The 17,611-nt window shown below is 40.0% G+C and overlaps 1 protein-coding gene across 2 annotated transcripts in view; it reads left to right on the forward strand.

Annotated features, from left to right (window-relative positions):
- LOC108696033 (alpha-2-macroglobulin) overlaps positions 1-17,611 on the forward strand; it is a 69,811-nt gene that overhangs the window by 49,128 nt on the left and 3,072 nt on the right. For both annotated transcript variants that reach the window (XM_041570163.1, XM_018225013.2), the window contains exons 13-31: positions 1,412-1,475; positions 1,632-1,777; positions 2,693-2,842; positions 2,927-3,097; positions 3,761-3,848; positions 6,485-6,626; positions 8,797-9,025; positions 9,104-9,230; positions 9,788-9,906; positions 9,995-10,046; positions 10,545-10,628; positions 10,946-11,122; positions 12,027-12,105; positions 12,222-12,378; positions 13,081-13,155; positions 13,520-13,682; positions 16,161-16,384; positions 16,485-16,700; positions 16,831-16,955. In XM_041570163.1, the coding sequence (XP_041426097.1) occupies positions 1,412-1,475; positions 1,632-1,777; positions 2,693-2,842; positions 2,927-3,097; positions 3,761-3,848; positions 6,485-6,626; positions 8,797-9,025; positions 9,104-9,230; positions 9,788-9,906; positions 9,995-10,046; positions 10,545-10,628; positions 10,946-11,122; positions 12,027-12,105; positions 12,222-12,378; positions 13,081-13,155; positions 13,520-13,682; positions 16,161-16,384; positions 16,485-16,700; positions 16,831-16,955 (2,588 nt within the window). The remainder of the gene's footprint in view (positions 1-1,411; positions 1,476-1,631; positions 1,778-2,692; positions 2,843-2,926; positions 3,098-3,760; positions 3,849-6,484; positions 6,627-8,796; positions 9,026-9,103; positions 9,231-9,787; positions 9,907-9,994; positions 10,047-10,544; positions 10,629-10,945; positions 11,123-12,026; positions 12,106-12,221; positions 12,379-13,080; positions 13,156-13,519; positions 13,683-16,160; positions 16,385-16,484; positions 16,701-16,830; positions 16,956-17,611) is intronic.

Consider the following 17,611-nt stretch of genomic DNA (forward strand, 5'->3'; position numbering starts at 1 on the left):
TTTTAAACCACACCCACTATAAACCACATCCATGTTACCTCAAGACCATGTCCACATTAAAAAAAAAAATGATTGGTGCTCACTGCAGGGATATCACTTATCACTCATATGTGAAAAAAGTTATGTTAAGACATACCCTTAAAACCATATACCTCCTCATCCCCTGTGGATAACACAACACCCCCGGCATATGATTTAACACCATAGGGGCCCCTAACAATACTTTTCAAATGCTAACAAACCCCCAGCACAAATACCATGTTTATGTTCCACAGACAAAGTATGGCACACACAAGCAGAGTATGGCACATACAAGGAGCATAGGACAGGCAGAGTATGGCACACACAGGCAGAGTATGGCAGGCGCAGGCAGAGTATGGCACACACAGGGAGCATAGGGAAGGCAGAGTATGGCACATACAGGGAGCATAGGGAAGGCAGAGAATGGCACACACAGGAGCATAGGTAAGGCAGAGTATGGCACACACAGGCAGAGAATGGCACACACAGGAGCATAGGGAAGGTAGAACAGAACAGGAGACAGGGAAAACTATCAGGACCACTCTAAAATGTACTACATACAGTGACACAATGCTAGTGCCCCTTTAGTATGAGTGTGAACTGGTGAACAATGTGGGCAGTTTCAGTCTGGATCTTGGGTGGGAACAGTACAGAGTTTTAGGTGTGTGAACAATAGAGGTGTTACAAGTGTGAACAATGCAGGGGGGATTACATGTGTGAACAATACAGGGGATTACAGTCTGAATTTGAGGTGGAAACAATGCAGGGGCCAGTTAATCTCTGTAGTGATACCTATTAAAGTTTATGGCCCCCATCCAACGGCTTTCTGAAAGACGGCCAGATGTCAATTGGGCAGGGTAAAAAATTCTGTTAAATTGCAGACTCATCTGTTCAGGGAGAGATGTGCTCACTTGGCAAAAGCCCCAAACGAGCTGTGTATGGCCACCTTTACACATGGTAAGGCAACACAGCAGGCAGACTTTCACAGTTGGACAGCCCTACTTTCGGTAACGTTTATAGCAGATGAAAAGTCTGATGTGCACCATCATGTCCTGGTGAAACCTGGGCCTAAAAATTGCCCTAGCTATACCAGCCTCTTTTCTACTGAACCCTATGTACATGTACTTATAAGACTTTTTGTTACTGTACTATACTATATGTAGGTATAGTGTTACTGTACCCCACTATACCTGCGCATATTTCATCTCTGTTACTGTACCATAGCTTTGATATGGTACCCCTACAATGACTCTCACTTGCACATATCCTAGCTCTGTTAGTGTCCCCTTATATACCTGGGCCCACATTCGCTCATACAGTACATACACACAGCTTAATCAGACCTTACTGATGAGATGATTGGTATCACTATATTCTCTTCTCACATCAGGTAATGGCAAAGGGAGGCATTGCAGGACATGGGAAAAATGAGGTTGAAATCTCACCAAATCAAAGTAAGTATTTACTATATACAGTATAACTTGGCTACAAATTGGGTTCTGCAGTTAGCTGGGCCACGCGTTCTTGGAAACTGTGCTTTTTCAAAAATTGTGGCGGTAAAGTGGTCCCCAAGTAGGTTTTCCTCACCAAGTTTTATTACTTTGTCACAGATGCAAGCGGGACCTTCAAATTTCGGCTTACTGCTGGTACAAATATTGCACCTTCTGCCAAATTCTTAGTCTACCTGATTCTGAACACAGGGGAGGTCATTGCAGACAGTATCAGCCTCAAGGTGGAAAAATGTTTTGCAAACAAGGTGAGGCCCATAGTGAGCTCTGGTTCTCTGTATGAGTATGCAAGATCTTTATCAGTGAAAGAACACTTTGTATGCAAGATCTCAATGACAAGTTGCAGGTCTTATTTGTAGTAGAATCCATGCACAACAACCAGAGTCATTTTTTTCTCCATGCACATTTTCAATACGCTTCCCAAACACACCACAAATGGAAACAAAATGTGTACGCTTGACTGCTTTATCTGCCTATGTTTTTTTTTTTCATTTAAGGCACAATTCCCACAAAATGGCAGACGTATACAAACATCCTATTGTTTATACCATTGGTTCTTATACTGTGGAGTAAGACCTCCTGCTAGGGGGGCTCAGGCTGAAGGACAGCTAAGATGAAAACTGGGTAGAACGGACAGTTGCTTGCTTAGATGCAACTCAAAGCCTGGGTCATGTGCCAGTTAGGATGAGATTTGAATCCTGTCTCCTATTTTTAAACTGTAGGGGCAAGTTTCCATTATGTGTATCCAATTTATGAAGGTGGGGGGTTGGGTCAGATCAAAGGCTGTATCTTCAAGGGTTTCCCTGGCCATAGGACCATAGGACCATAGGACAATCACTACTTTATACCCATCTAATAGAGATGCATGAAATAGGTTTCCCTATTATCCATTATATTCTCTTTCATTACAAAACATTCTACCTTGGGCAGATTTCTAGGCAACGACTGGACAGTTCTGACATTTCTAATTGGGTATGTCCTTGGAACAGCAGCTCACATTCACAGCTTTACCTTTAAGTAATAGTTAGGATTCTCATCCCAAGGCCGTCATGGAATTAATTTCCATGGGTTTTGACAATTCAAACATTCTCTTAAACCTTCCTTATTGCTTATTCTCAGTGCCCCCATTTTTCAGTATTTCTAATTCTGTTTTCTACCGTCAGGTGGAGCTTTCATTTTCCCCCAGTGAAGCTCTTCCAGGTGCTCCAGCTAATCTCCACTTGGTCGCAGCCCCTTCTTCCTTGTGTGCAGTGAGAGCCGTAGATGAGAGTGTTCTGATCCTGAAACCAGAGGCTGAACTTTCTGCACAATCGGTACTAATTCGATACACGAAACTGTTGCACGTGTAACCCCTGGTCATGAAATTGTAATGACCTACACTATGTCTTACCTTCCAGATATATGATCTGCTACCACTACAAGACCTAAGTGGATATAATCATGATGGACACTTTCTTGAAGAGCCTCGGGATGACCCTTGCCTAGAAATGGAGCCCCTTTTTATAAATGGCATTTATTACATGCCGTCAAATCCAGACTGGGACACAGACACCTACACAATCTTAAAGGTCTCTTCCCTGCCAGATGAGCTAATGCGATGATTTCAGAAACATATTATGTGTATATTACTTCCAAAATATTTAAAAAATGTACAACGATGATACTGAATTGGGAAAAAGAAAAAGCTTCCAAATTAATTATATAAAAATAACTAAGCAGCTCAGCTACTAGGGTCACAGAGAGAACGAGATAGTGGAAATCAGAGAAAGGAGGACAAGCATTCAGCTCAGATAATAATTACAGAGTCAAAAGTTCCCTCTAAATGAAAGTTGACAATATGTCTAGCCCCTTGTCAGATTTCAAAATTAAATATAAAAAAATCTGTTTGTTCTTTTTAAAAATGTATTTCAGTGCAGAATTCTGCTGGAGCAGCACTATTAACTGATGTGTTTTGAAAAAAAAACATGTTTTCCCATGACAGTATCCCTTTAAGGCTCCTTGCACTTTCCTACAGTTGCACTCAGCACCAGTAAATCCTTCCCCTCTCTGGTTCATAGTCACATGCAAGTTTTCTGATTGAAGCAGGAGAACCTTGGAGCTACCATCATGATTAAGCTTTGCACTTAAAAAATCCCCCTTGTTACCAGATTGGGATGGGGAATTGGGCAATGATGCTGAAGTTGAAAATCTATATGAGCTACTAAATGCTCGTTGTTTTTTGCTTCTTTTAGAGCCTGGGCCTGAAGGTTTTCACAAACACCAAGATAAGGATCCCCATTGTCTGTGAATCCAGAAGACATTTTTATCCCCACCAATATGGTATGATTAATCACATGTTACTTGCCTTTATAGTGTTGCTTAAGTGTCATCTGTAGATGTTATAGGTGGGAGGTCTATTTTTTTTTTAAATGTTTTTATTTTGGCATTTTTGTGAACACACAAACAAAGACAACAAACAATAAGGAATGAAAAGAAAAAAATAAAGAACAAACCAATATAATGGCAAATAACATATAGGGCCAGATTTACTAAAGGGCGAAGTGGCTAACGCTAGTGACTTTTCTGATTGCTATTCATTTTCCCACAGAAAAGTATAGTTTTCTGATTTTGATATGAGGGCTAGCTCATCCATTAGACCCAGTAGACAGAACTCTGGGGTTAGGTGGCCAGGAAGTAGGACTTGGTTAGTTATATATTTAATTTTATTGGACAAGTACTTGTGTATTGCTGGGCATCTCCACGGCATGTGAAATAAATTTGTGTCTGGAGCTTGGCACTTTGGACAATTCGCTGTAGGGTTCCTTCCCATGACTCTGAGTCTTAACGGGGTGATATAGGGTCTATGAATGGTCCTAAATTATACCATTTTGTCTCTAGTGGAAATTAGGGTATCCAACAGGGTTGCAGTGTACGCCTCCCAAAGCTCATCATATAGAGAGGTCCTGTAGTTCTGTAGGTCCTGTCAAGATCAACCTTGATAGTTTCCATCCGTGTGGACATAGAAGCATGGGTTTCCTTGATCGCTGCAAGGATTTCGGAGTTGGAGGGTTCTCCCCCTGGGTTCCGAACGGCATCTAAGTCTGGAGTGGGAGATGGCGGACCAGCGTTTGTGGCGTGGTCTGGGCCCTGAGAGGCCTGTAGGTACTGGTCCAGGTGGTTATCTGGTTTGGATTTATTGCTGTTTTTCCCCATTATTTAGTCTGTGTGTCAGTCGCTGTATGCTGCACAGTTTGTGCTGGTAAAAGCCTGTATTTTGTCAGAATGACTAATAGTGGCTCGGAGCTGCAGGCTGTCACCATCTTGGCCATTCCCAGAGGGGGATTATAGTTATGGTTAAGTTACATAATGACATTGTTCCATAGTTAAATCGCGTTGAAAAAATACCATCCTTCAACCCCTCCAAATAAAACCTAGAGCACATACATACACACACTCATACCAACCCCTGCATACACTTACACAGACTGTATATACCAACATCTATATTAATTGTAGATGTTAGTACACAATAGCCTTGGATATTATATCTGTCCAAGAAATCATCCAAGTCCCTCTTATAGTCATTAACTGAATCATCACCCGGCAGTGCATTCCCCAACCTCACTGTCCTCACTGTGATGAACCCCCTACTCTGTTCCTTTAAATGAAACTTCTTTTCCTCTAGTCTGAAGGGGAGGCCTCTGGTACGTGATTCTCTTTATGGGTAAAAAGGTCCCCTGCTATTTGTCTATAATGTCCTCTAATGTACTTGTAAAGTCTAATCATGTCCCCTCACAAGCGCCTTTTTTCCAGAGAAAACAACCCCAACCTTGTCAGTCTCCCCTCATAATTTAACTCTTCCCTCCCTCTAACCAGTTTAGTTGCACTTAGTCTCTGCACTCTCTCCAGCTCATTTATATCCCTCTTAAGGACTGGAGTCCAAAACTGCCCCCATACTCCAGATGAGGCCTCACCAGGGACCTATAAAGAGACACAATTATGTTTCATCCCTTGAGTTAATGCCCTTTTTTATACAAGAACTTTATTTGCTTTAGTAGCCACAGAATGACACTGCCCAGAATTAGACAACGTGTTATCTACAAAGACCCCTAGATCCTTCTCATTTAAGGAAACTCCCAACACACTGCCATTTAGTGTATAACTTGCATTTATAGTATTTTTGCCAAAGTGCATAACCTGCATTTATCAACATTGAACCTCATTTTCCAGTTTTCTGCCCAGTTTTCCAGTTTAGACAAATCACTGTGCAAAGTGGCAGCATCCTGCATGGAACCTATAGTTCTGCACAATTTAGTCTCATCTGCACAAATAGAAACAGTACTTTCAATGGCCACCTCCAGGTCATTAATAAACAAGTTGAAAAGCAAGGGGCCTAGTACAGAGCCCTGCGGTACTCCACTAACAACACTGGTCCAATTAGAAAATGTTCCATTTACCACCACTCTTTGTAGTCGATCTTTTAGCCAGTTCTCTATCCAGGTACAAATACTATGTTCCAGGAAAACATTCCTTAATTTAACCAGTAAACTTCTGTGTGGTACAAGTAGATTACATCCACTGCCATCCCAGAGTTGAGGTCTCCGCTCACCTTCTCATAAAAAGAAATTAAATTAGTCTGGCAAGATCTATTACGCATAAAACCATGTAGGCACAAACTCATAGTATTACTAGCAATGAATTCAAGTATCGTATCCCTTAATACCCCACTCGAAAAGCTTTCCTACCACTAATGTCAGACTAACAGGCCTGTAAGTTTGGGGCTGACAATGCGATCGTTTTTTGAATAGCGGCACCACATTAGCAATTCGCTAGTCTGTTGGCACCATGCCAGACAATTGAGGGAGGTCGAGGGAGCTTTAGTGTATTTATTCCTACAGTATGGTCAGTCTCCTTTAAATAACCTGAGACATAGTGTAACAGTCCCTTTATCCTCATTTCACCCTCTTCCATTACAGTTACTGCAGCAGGAATTGCAGCAGGAATGGAAGCAGTACCTGGCTTCAGTTCTATGCCAAGGCACCATATGGAGTTGGAATTTATTGAGACTGTAAGAAAATATTTCCCAGAGACTTGGCTTTGGAAAATGGTTGAAACTGAGTAAGTAGATTTGGTAATGCCTTTACTATTAGAAGCACACGCATCAGTGACAGTTTGCCCTCCCCTCACATATGTTGTTAGTAATAATGACTGATAAAGACTGCTGGGTCACCAAAGTCAATGAAACAGTCTGAGTACAGTATATATATATAGTTTTACTAGAGGCAGTGCTTCCATCCTCTTCTCAAAATAGGGTCTACCTTGTTTTTGGTGCATTTACTGAATGGAGTAGTGGTCATGGACAAAAGATATGGGGCAGTCAGGTTTCTACTCATTCTCAGCAAATGTACTATGTGTTAGACACCTTTTATTGTGAGTTCTGCCAATGATACCGATGCCACTAATAAACAATATCTGTTATCCAATGCATGACATGTTGATATTTAATAACTATAGAATAATATATAATAATAAGACGCTGCCAAAATTCTTATTCACTCTCTCATCATATCACGTCTAGACTACTGTAACTCTCTTTTAATTGGCCTCCCCCTCCAGAGACTGTCACCTCTCCAGTCCATAATGAACACTGCTGCGAGGCTCATACACCTCAGCAACCGCTCCTCCTCTGCCTCGCCATTCTGTCAATCCCTGCACTGGCTTCCGTTACCTTTCAGAATCAAATTCAAATTAATGACACTGACTTTCAAAGCACTTCATAACTCTGCCCCACCCTACATCTCTGAACTCATCTCTATATACTCACCCACTCGACTACTACGCTCCTCTACCGACCTACTACTCAACTCTTCTCTCATTACCTCCTCACATGTCGCATTCAAGACTTTACAAGGGCTGCACCCCTCCTCTGGAACTCTCTCCCACGGTCTGTCCGACTTTCTCCCAACCTTTCTGCTTTCAAGAAATCTCTGAAAACGCACTTCTTTCGAGAAGCCTCCCCTCCCTCTGCTTAACTACCAAACGCAACACCACATACAATACCACATTTCTCACCCACTTAATTCGATCTTGCCCACTCCCACACCTTGTGTATTACTCTCTTCCCTTTAGACTGTATGCCTATGCATAGGGCCTTCCTCACCTTTTTGTACCTGTATTGATTGTGATGTTTGTTACTCCATATATTCTATGTATGTAATTCATGTGATGTAGTTGTATAATCACATTTACTTTACAGTGCTACGCAATATGTTGGCGCTATATAAATACATGTTAATAATAATAATAATAATAATAATAAAACACTGTGTCTTTACAGATCTTTAAAGAGATACTGACATCAGAAAATAACCTTTTTATTATCTATCATAACATTGTCTTTGAATGCTATTTATAACTTTGCCATAAAAGTATTTGCCTGATGCTTTTACATTACCTTTCTTATCCCCATGTTCCTGTATAAGGGGGCTGCCATATTTGTGCAGAAGTCCGTTAGCTTTAGAAATTCTGACAGTTTAAGAAGGGACAGTCAGGTTGGCAAAACAGTCAGGTTTAGGAACTTCAAGTGACAATTACTTACAAAAGCAGAACGATCAGCAAAAAATGATCAACATTACTTATAGGTAACTTTTAATGTACATTAATATTTTGAAAAGAAAATGTTTAGTGTCAGTATCACTTTAATTCTTTGAATTAAGGACTTACTACCTCAAAAAAAACACAGTAGGGTACATTTACTAAACTGGGGCAAAAGGCAAAGCTCCATTGTCAACCTTTTTGTGTGTACCACCATTAGGTGCAATTCTATGTGCCTCTAGAAGGTGACTGGAGAATCTGTAAATGACTTAAAGCCTTTTTATGTGAATAAAATGGTTTCCCTTGTGTACAGAACCTGGCACTATACACCTTGTTGGCACAGCCAACACAAAGGAGCAGAACACAGTAGTACAGCAGCCACATGGGGCACAAGCTATGTGCATTTCATGCCAACAGTCTGAACTTAGTACCAATCAGAATGCATATCCCTTGTGCCCAACAATAGTGCATAGCCCTTGTGTCCAACAACAATTAGAGAGTCATAGTATTCCCTTAGCGTGGGCCAGGACAGTTTTACACAATTACAACTTTTACACAAGCAACTTTAACTTTATTTACATAATGGCAAATTGGACCCCTTGGTTAAAATGCATGTGAAAATATGAAACAAAGATGGTGTCCATTTATGATATTATGATATTGATGCCATATTCATATTCCATCGTTCTTTTAGTGCTGATGGGAAAGCCGATCTGGCAGTGACTGTCCCAGATACCCTAACTACCTGGAAAACCGGAATGTTCTGTACCTCACAGGAAGTTGGATTTGGCCTTTCTGAAACTGTATCCCTGGTAGCTTTCCAGCCTTTCTTCCTTCACCTTACCCTGCCGTATTCTGCTATCAGAGGAGAAATATTTACCCTCAAGGCTACAGTCTCTAACTATCTCTCACAGACCATAAGGGTAAAAAGTTACATACTGATATAATCTCTATTAGCCTTTGGTCACATGCTCCTTTACCAGTCCTTTCCTTGTTTTCAGGTGGGTATTTTACTTGAAGACTCAAACCAGTTCTTAGCTAAACCCACAAAGATACAGGAAGATGGTTACTGTATCAAAGCCAATGGACAAGTCACAGTGTCTTGGGAAGTGACCCTTAAGTCTCTGGGTAAAACTTTTCTAATATAATATTCTTGCAGTTTTTGTAGGATGAGAGCAATATTGAACAATGGTTCACAACTAATTGTTGATACAAAAATTCCATGTAAAGTTATTATGAGATGAATGTGCAGTACCACAGGTCCAACTACTACTTGAAGGTCTTCAAGATTAGAGATGAGCAGCCCTATTCTTGAGCAATTACTTTTTAGAAGAATAAATGAAATGCTATATACATGAAATATATCATTTTAGGTTCAACTGCTTCTTAAAGGTCTTCAATGTGATAGAGGTGCAACCCTACTCTTGAGCAGTTACTTTCTAGAAGAACAAATGAAATGCAATAAAATATACATGAATCATGTTAGAGTAAAAAAATCTGGAATGGGGTTTTCTTGATGGTGTCACCAAAGCAGAAGATGGTAAATGGCATGTAACTGAGGCTTATCTGATCTTTTTGCATTCCTGAATTAGGAGAAGGGGACTTAGTGAGTGAGTGTCTATGGAGAAGACACCCCAACCTGGATTTCTATGTTCTCCCTCATAGTTCGGCATTCTTTCTTTCAGGAGAAGTGAACTTTACAGTGAGTGCGGAGACCCAAACTGGAGAAGGTCTGTGTGAGAATGAGATTGTTAGCCCAATACAGGGTAGGAAGGATACAATCACCAAACATATAATTGTGGAGGTAGGTTCACTGTGGTGCAAACTTTCCCAAACCATGCCCAATAGAGCATTGAACAAATTCAACTTAAATGTCTCTCTGTTTTTCTTAGCCAGAGGGATTGAAAAAAGAGGAGACCCATAGCACCATGATCTGTGGGATAGGTAAGTTCACCTCTATAAAACGTGTGTGTCAATGTGTAATCATCACAGTTAGTTCATTAAAGTCACTGTTGCACTAAACAGCTCTACTCATTACACTTTGTCCTTATTGATGGTGCAAACTCTGGCATGCTCACGTTGAGAAGTTATGTTATTGTGTTGACAAATCAGCCACAAGTTGCATCACATACAGTTTATGAAGTCAGCCCAAAATGTTGCAGATGTGGGTAAAAACATGTTTAATCAAGCTGGGTTTTGCACTTTTTCATACTGTGCCATCTTAATAAAGAACCCATAAAGAACAAAAATGGAAGAACTGGTAATTATCTAGGAATATTGGTGTCCACAGAATATTAAGAGACACTGAGTTTTACCATGCCTTATAGTAACTGACCAAAAGGATGTTAATTGGCTAAACTGCTCCCTGTTAGACAAGGTTCCAGGAGACATTCCATGGCTTGGCCATATAACCTGCAAGTATTTTTGTATTCTTTATTTTAGGCTCTGAAATAACTGAGAAGATTCCTCTAAAACTACCAGAGAAGGTTGTAGAGGGATCAGCAAGGGCCTATTTCTCTGTCATTGGTGAGATATACCGCCTACATTTTCCAGTAGTCTGTGTCTCTCTGTGTTCCCTAAGGATCTGCTTTCAGAAGCTATTTGAGTCTCTGAATATGCCTTGCACCTGTATATACATTCATTGAAAATTCTCCATTCTTTGTATTTTGTACTCCCATCAACCACCTGCGCTACTCTCTGTATTCCCAGAGCCAACTCTCTGCTTCATTTTCTGTATTCCCTGTGCTTCCACTCAAAATCGCATGGAGCATGTCAAGGTCACATGGAGGACATCCCTTTCACTGAGCAGAAGTTTCCCTGATCTCTTTGTACCACTGTTACAGGTGATATTTTAGGCAAGGCCCTGCAGAACTTGGGGAACCTCGTTCAGATGCCATATGGTTGTGGAGAGCAGAATATGGTTCGATTCACCCCAATTATCTACATCTCAGAATATCTGAACAAAACTAATCAGCTGACTCCAGAAATGAAATCAAAAACCCTCAGCTACATGAGCATCGGTAAGAGTAGTATTCAACTTTACAATAGTGACATTATCTGCTCTATTCTTCTTCTTGCCCAGATTAGAATTTTCGACACATTTTGGGAAAGCTGGCCACACACCAATAGATTCCAACCCTATATGTCAGGCTGTTTCTCTCTGTTGTGCACAATCAGCAAATCATTTTTATAGACCATCCTGCAATTCCATAGGATTATAGTAGATCTGTCTGCAAATAAAACATCATTTAATTGCTGCTTATCTGCTCATGAGGGAGGTAATATATCTATCAGAACTGGCAAAGGCCAGGCCTCCTTATAATCTGTCTAATAATTAAAGGACAAGGAAAGTCAAAACTTTTTAGGCCTCCCTCCAGTGACCCCAATCATTTATTGCCAACTCTTCACAGATGTTCCTCTTATCTGAAATTCTTCCATATTGTGATTCCCTAATCTAGTGGTGCCACCATCTCTGTCCGTCCTTGGTTATATATAGGCTCATTACAAATTCTAGTAGCTGGGCTTCATTCTCGTGTATACTGAGTGGTTTGTAGCATACACTAATGAATTTTCTTTGTAACCTTTAGCCATACAGAAAACTCTACCCAGAGAGATTCCACACCCTCCCCAGTGCTATCTCTGATAATTTCTTTAGTGCATGGTTTTACATAACTACAAACTCCTCCTCCCCCCTAAAAAGGATGGAACTATTTCAGTTCCCAACCCTTGTTACATTTAAACATAATAAATGAGTTTTGAAATAACAGAAATCTGTTGAGTTTAACTTTTAGCCCAGGTGAGACCTGTCTACCTTTTGTTGTCATCTCCAGTTTAAGTCCAAGTGGGATAACATTTCTGATCCTGATTCCTGTTGATTACTGAACTCTTCCTTTCTAAAACCATACCTTCTATGATCCTTTCCAGGCTATCAGAAGCAGCTCTCGTACAAACATACTGATGGATCTTACAGTGCATTTGGACGTTATGAAGAGGGCAATACCTGGTATGCACACTAGAGTGAACTGTAGGCCACAATGAAGTTAGACATTAAATGGAAACCCAAGGGTTATGAAAACATTCATGCAAAACTAATATTTAATCAGATTCCTCTCTTTCCAGGCTGACTGCTTTCACAATGAAATCCTTTGCCCGAGCTCGCGCTCACATTTATATTGAGGAGAATCTCATCTCAGATGCTCTTCTGTGGCTCTCCAATAGACAAAAGCCCAACGGCTGTTTCCAGAGTGTTGGCAAACTTTTCAATAATGCCATGAAGGTGCGTGGCCAGGCCAAAGGGGAAAATAGTACACATCTTACTGACTGGCAAAAGTTTCAATACTGCCATTCTGGGCCTTTTTCCAGGATGGGACAGGTGTTCAAACTGCTCAAATGAATGATTTATAAGAAAAGTATAAAACAGGGACAGAGCATACTTGCCATTGTTTCAATATAAAAAAGGGATAATTTAGGCCCCAGTTATTTTACAGTAATTAACTCATTAATTTGGAGACTTTAAATAAAGTTTTCCTTGCCTTATTTTTTTGGGCCCAGCTCTCTTCTGCTTACTTCTTAAACTTAACACATTCCTTGGAACAATAGCAGAAAGACGTTGGACCTCTGCTGGGGACTGGCCAACCACTCTACGTTCTCACTGTATGGATTCATGGCGATCTTCCAGGGTCTTCTTACAGTTCCAAAAGCTCACTGGGAATTCAGGCTAATATTGTGGGACAATGCCAATAATTCCTTACATATTTTTAAAAGCAAGTTATATTAATAACATTTTGAAAAAGAAAAGTAAACATTGAATCTCTCACTGTGATCCATATTCTTAGGACCATTAATCTGACAGAGGCAGATGTTTCTAAAGCATGAATGATTAGGTTGCCTTCTGTTTCTGCTTTTTATTCCAAAGACTGACCTAACTTATTGTACAGGGGGTGACCATATATATATCTATTTCTCATGTTATCTGTAGGGTGGCGTGGATGATGAAGTGACACTGGCTGCCTACATAACAATTTCTCTCCTGGAATATCCACTTCCGGTCACAGTATGTATTGTGTTTATCATTACAGCAGTGTCCTCTTCCTGTCTCATTGCCAATTGTATATTAGGATCATAACAGTAAGCCTCTGCCAGGGTTTGTAAAAGACCAGTTGGTGAGAATGCCTATTTCATTTCCTAGATATACCTGGATATCCATTTTAAAAGTCAGATTAGGGATAAAAATAATTAACTGCCCTAAAAATTCTTGGAACTAGGATTGATACAACAAGATGGTCATGTATCTTCAGCCTTCTTATGAACCTTTTCAAATTTTAGACCCTAAATTGGGTCTTGAAGGAAAATAGTCCAAAAGCCATTGGTTTAGTGAGAATACTTGTGTTGGTTATGGTGTCCTACTCTTCCCATAGCACCCTGCTGTCCGAAATGGTCTCTTCTGCCTGGAGAGCGCACTAAGTGCCAGAAACAGCATCTACACAAAGGCCTTAATGGCTTACGCTTTCACTCTTGCTGGAAAGATGGACATCCGCCATCAGCTCATACGGTCATTGGATGAACAGGCCATCAAGAAGGGTGAGTGCCAGAGAAACAGTCAAGCAAATAATGAAGTATGGGTGCTATTTTAGAAAGAAAGAGAAAAAGTACCCCGCTTAATCACTCAATTAACAGCAGTCACAGATTGGGCTAGCCTGTAGCCTTATTCAATTACCTTATAAATAAGGTTTAAATTATAAAGTGCAGTGCTATAATTGCATTTAATTCATTTAAAAAACAATTACTAAAGTTGATTCTTAATAAATTAATAAAGTGCAGTGCAATATAATCCCTTCAGTGATTCAATATTAAAAGGCAAAAGCCTGATGCTTATGCCCAGGCTTGAACAAATTATCAGCCACCAAATACCCTTAGCTGGGATATAACCCACTAAAATATTCTAAATAGCAACATTACTTGAAAATGTAATGCTTCTATTCCCCCATCAAATTAAGCTTGATGAATTAATTCATTGAATTTAAAGTGCTTATTAGTGCTGAATAATGAAATATGGTAAAAGGTAATTAAATTAATTAGAGTGACCACAATTACTGTCATAAAAATTATAATCAATGCTCAGTTCATGAGGAAAGAGAGAAACTAGAAGAAAAGGAAGGTGGAGTTGTCCCAAATCTACTGCCTAATATTTTCTATCCCTGGGACACCACAAAGACTGAGAAGGCAGAGCAACCGGGACTGTGGTCCAGGTCCGGACTGAGAATTAAAATAGGCCCTGGCATTTCAGGTACACAGAGGCCCAAACAGCCCCCACCAGCCCACTAAATACTGACTTTCTATGGGAACTTATAGCAGCCCCTCAGGCATTTGCCAGAACCCACAGATTGCCAGTCCAGGCCTGCTGTGGTCTCAAATTTTAGCTAGGCCCTAATGCTGTTGAAGGCTAAGATATCCTAAAAAAACACAAATCCACGGCCTCCTGGGAAATTAGATATGCAGAGAGAGAGATACAGATATGAACTGAGCAATTTCCACCACCCCTCCAATAGTTGACCAATAAAAAAAATAAATTTAAAAGACTAAAAAGATCTGTAGACACAGGAAAGCCGACACGCGTTTCGCAATGTCAGCTTTTTCAAGGCGTTAAATGAATTAAATGCAATTATAGCACTGCACTTTATAATTTAAACCTTATTGATAAGGTAATTGAATAAGGCTACAGGCTAGCCCAATCTGTCACCGCTGTTATTTGAGTGATTAAGCGGGGTACTTTTTCTCTTTCTTTCTAAAATTTCAACTGAATTACCATTGATTCAGGTCAGACCTCTGCGTTAATATAGGGATAATGTGAAAGAAGGGTTTGAGACAACATGACATGGCTGGAGCAGTCTTATGTTTCAATTGTAATACGTTAAAGGGATTGATTACATCGATGCTGACATAATTCGGCTGGTGTATTAATTATTGGTTAAGTCACACCTTGAACATGGCAGTTTTTGGCACCAATATATAAATTAGTCAAGGAAGAACTGGGAAAGGCTATTGGCAAAGCAACTGAATTAACAGTGGGATTGAAAATTTAGGAAAGAATAACAAACTAGAAATCACAATCCAGGGAATGTGATTAAAGTGCATAAGAATACTGTATGAGGAAAAAGCCTGCCTGCAAAACACTGGCCTGTTCCTAAAGGGGATATAAAGGCAAACAAATTAAATCCCATTTTTACTTTCGTTAATGACAAAGAATGCTATATCCAATATACTTTATCAAAAAAACGTCTACTTTTTTTATAAGAAATACTGTATGCAGTGAAATTCTTCCTACATTTTACTTGCTCTGACTGCTGAGGATAGGAAACTTTAGACGTTCTCTAACTGCTCTGCAGGCAAACAATCATACTTTCAAACGGCAGGCGGGAGCCCCCACCTTACTTCTCGAGCAGCTTTGTTTGTTTCCCTGTAGAGCAACCGGCGACCATGTAGAGCTTCATATCCGCAGACCCAGTGCAGTCTGCATATTCTGATTATTAATCTGTATTGGCTTCAATGGCAGATATTATTTGACTTGTGCTGTTTTGATAATTTATGACGATCCCTAAGCTTTACCTTTCCAACCGAAGCCCAGACCACACTGAGCATGTGCACAGTCTTGGTCTTGCAAAGATGTATAACAAAGTTACAAGATGGTGACCCCCTGTGGCCAACTTTGAAAGCATAAATCATTTGTTTAATTAGGCTTCTGGTGCAGTAAGTTCATGTTTATGTTTAGTATCCAAAATACAGCATTTCTAGCATTATACTATTTTAGATTTTAGTTCGGCTTTAAATTCTTTTAAATTTCAAATACCTCCCATACTTGGAATCACTCCTAGGTAGAAGCCTTGGCTACAACACTTTGGCACATAATGTGAGTTAGTACTCACTTCTCTAGAGATCGCTGTATTTATTGTATCTACGCAGCTTTTGATTGAGATACCAGTTTTAAAAGGATCATTAGCTTATTCTCCTTTAAAATTAAAAAAGAAAAATATTTACAGTATACTACCTCTCATTGTTTAGATGGCACAATACATTGGCATCGCCCAGAGCTTTCTGATGATTCTGAAGTGGAAAGGTTTCCTTACAGACGGGCCCCTTCAGCGGAAGTAGAGATGACTTCGTATGTGTTACTGGCTCTCTTGTCCAAACCTGATGTATCGGCTGGAGAGCTGACCATGGCTACCCAGATTGTCTCCTGGATCATAAAGCAACAGAATCCTAGTGGTGGCTTCTCCTCAACTCAGGTAGACTTTCTTCCTTAAATTTCTGTCTCATTTAAGTTCATAGACTTTATCCTGAATTACTTTTAACATATTTATCACTTTCTCTCTTTGGCTTCTGTAGGACACAGTTGTGGCACTTCAGGCTCTTGCTCTCTATGGGTCTCTCACACTCAGCCACGATGCCAGGAGAACTGTTTCACTCTCCTTGGACAAAACTCCAATCTCAGAGTTCCATGTAGAGGATTCAAACCGATTGCTTCTCCAACATATTGCCCTGAAAGAAGTCCCAGGGGATTATTTGGCTTCTGTCATTGGGTCAGGGTGTCTGTACCTTCAGGTGAGAATTCTAAATCTCTTCTTCCAAACTAATTCTGTCTAATGAATGTAATGAATGTTGTCTCAATTAGCATATAATATATTGTGTACAGTATAGTATATTTACTGCTGAAACTTCTTCTGTGTTCCAGACCACCCTGAGATATAATATTCCTATTCCCAAGGAAGATGCAGCGTTTACAATATCAGTAACAACTAACCCTGACACCTGTGACCAGAAATCCTTAAAAATATTTAACATTGCAGTCAATGTAAGGTGAGTATGAAGACATAGATGGACATACCATTTGCCACCTGCCTTGTGGGCAGTTTTGACAGAGATCTGTCAAGGCTAAAGATTTAATTTTTCCACATGTGGATATGGCATTGGCAATTCCAAAAATATTGTAAAGCTACGGATCCATATCATTTCCATTTAAGTGGGCTGGTTGCCTCCTCCCGCATGCTCCTCTTTAATGCAGTCTTGCCAACCACAAGCAGCACTGAACTCATGGTCTCTTGTGGAGTGCAGAGACCTGCAACAATTCTACATGTAGGACATTGTGCAAAAATGATAGCAAAAACGGGGTAACTATTTTTGCACCATGACTTGAAGATAGTTAATTACCCCCTTTCCTTTAATATTTAGGGGATGTTGACTTTACCGTGAGGTACATGTAGTCTACTGCACCAAAAACTAAAAATGGCAGCTCTCACTAATACATGCATATGTACAAATAAATAATATTTTGTGAGCACAACTATATTAATTGTATCCATTATTTTCTCTACTTCCAAGATAATTCAGTACATCTCCCAATGTTCATTTATTTCTCCTTCACAATGGGTAGAGGAATATTTTGTGCAGGAGACAATTCTCCTCATCATGGCTGGAAAACAAACAATGGATCTTTTGCTGTTTATAGATTCTTT

Source organism: Xenopus laevis, chromosome 7L (assembly GCF_017654675.1).
Source record: "Xenopus laevis strain J_2021 chromosome 7L, Xenopus_laevis_v10.1, whole genome shotgun sequence".
Taxonomy (NCBI): Eukaryota; Metazoa; Chordata; class Amphibia; order Anura; family Pipidae; genus Xenopus; species Xenopus laevis.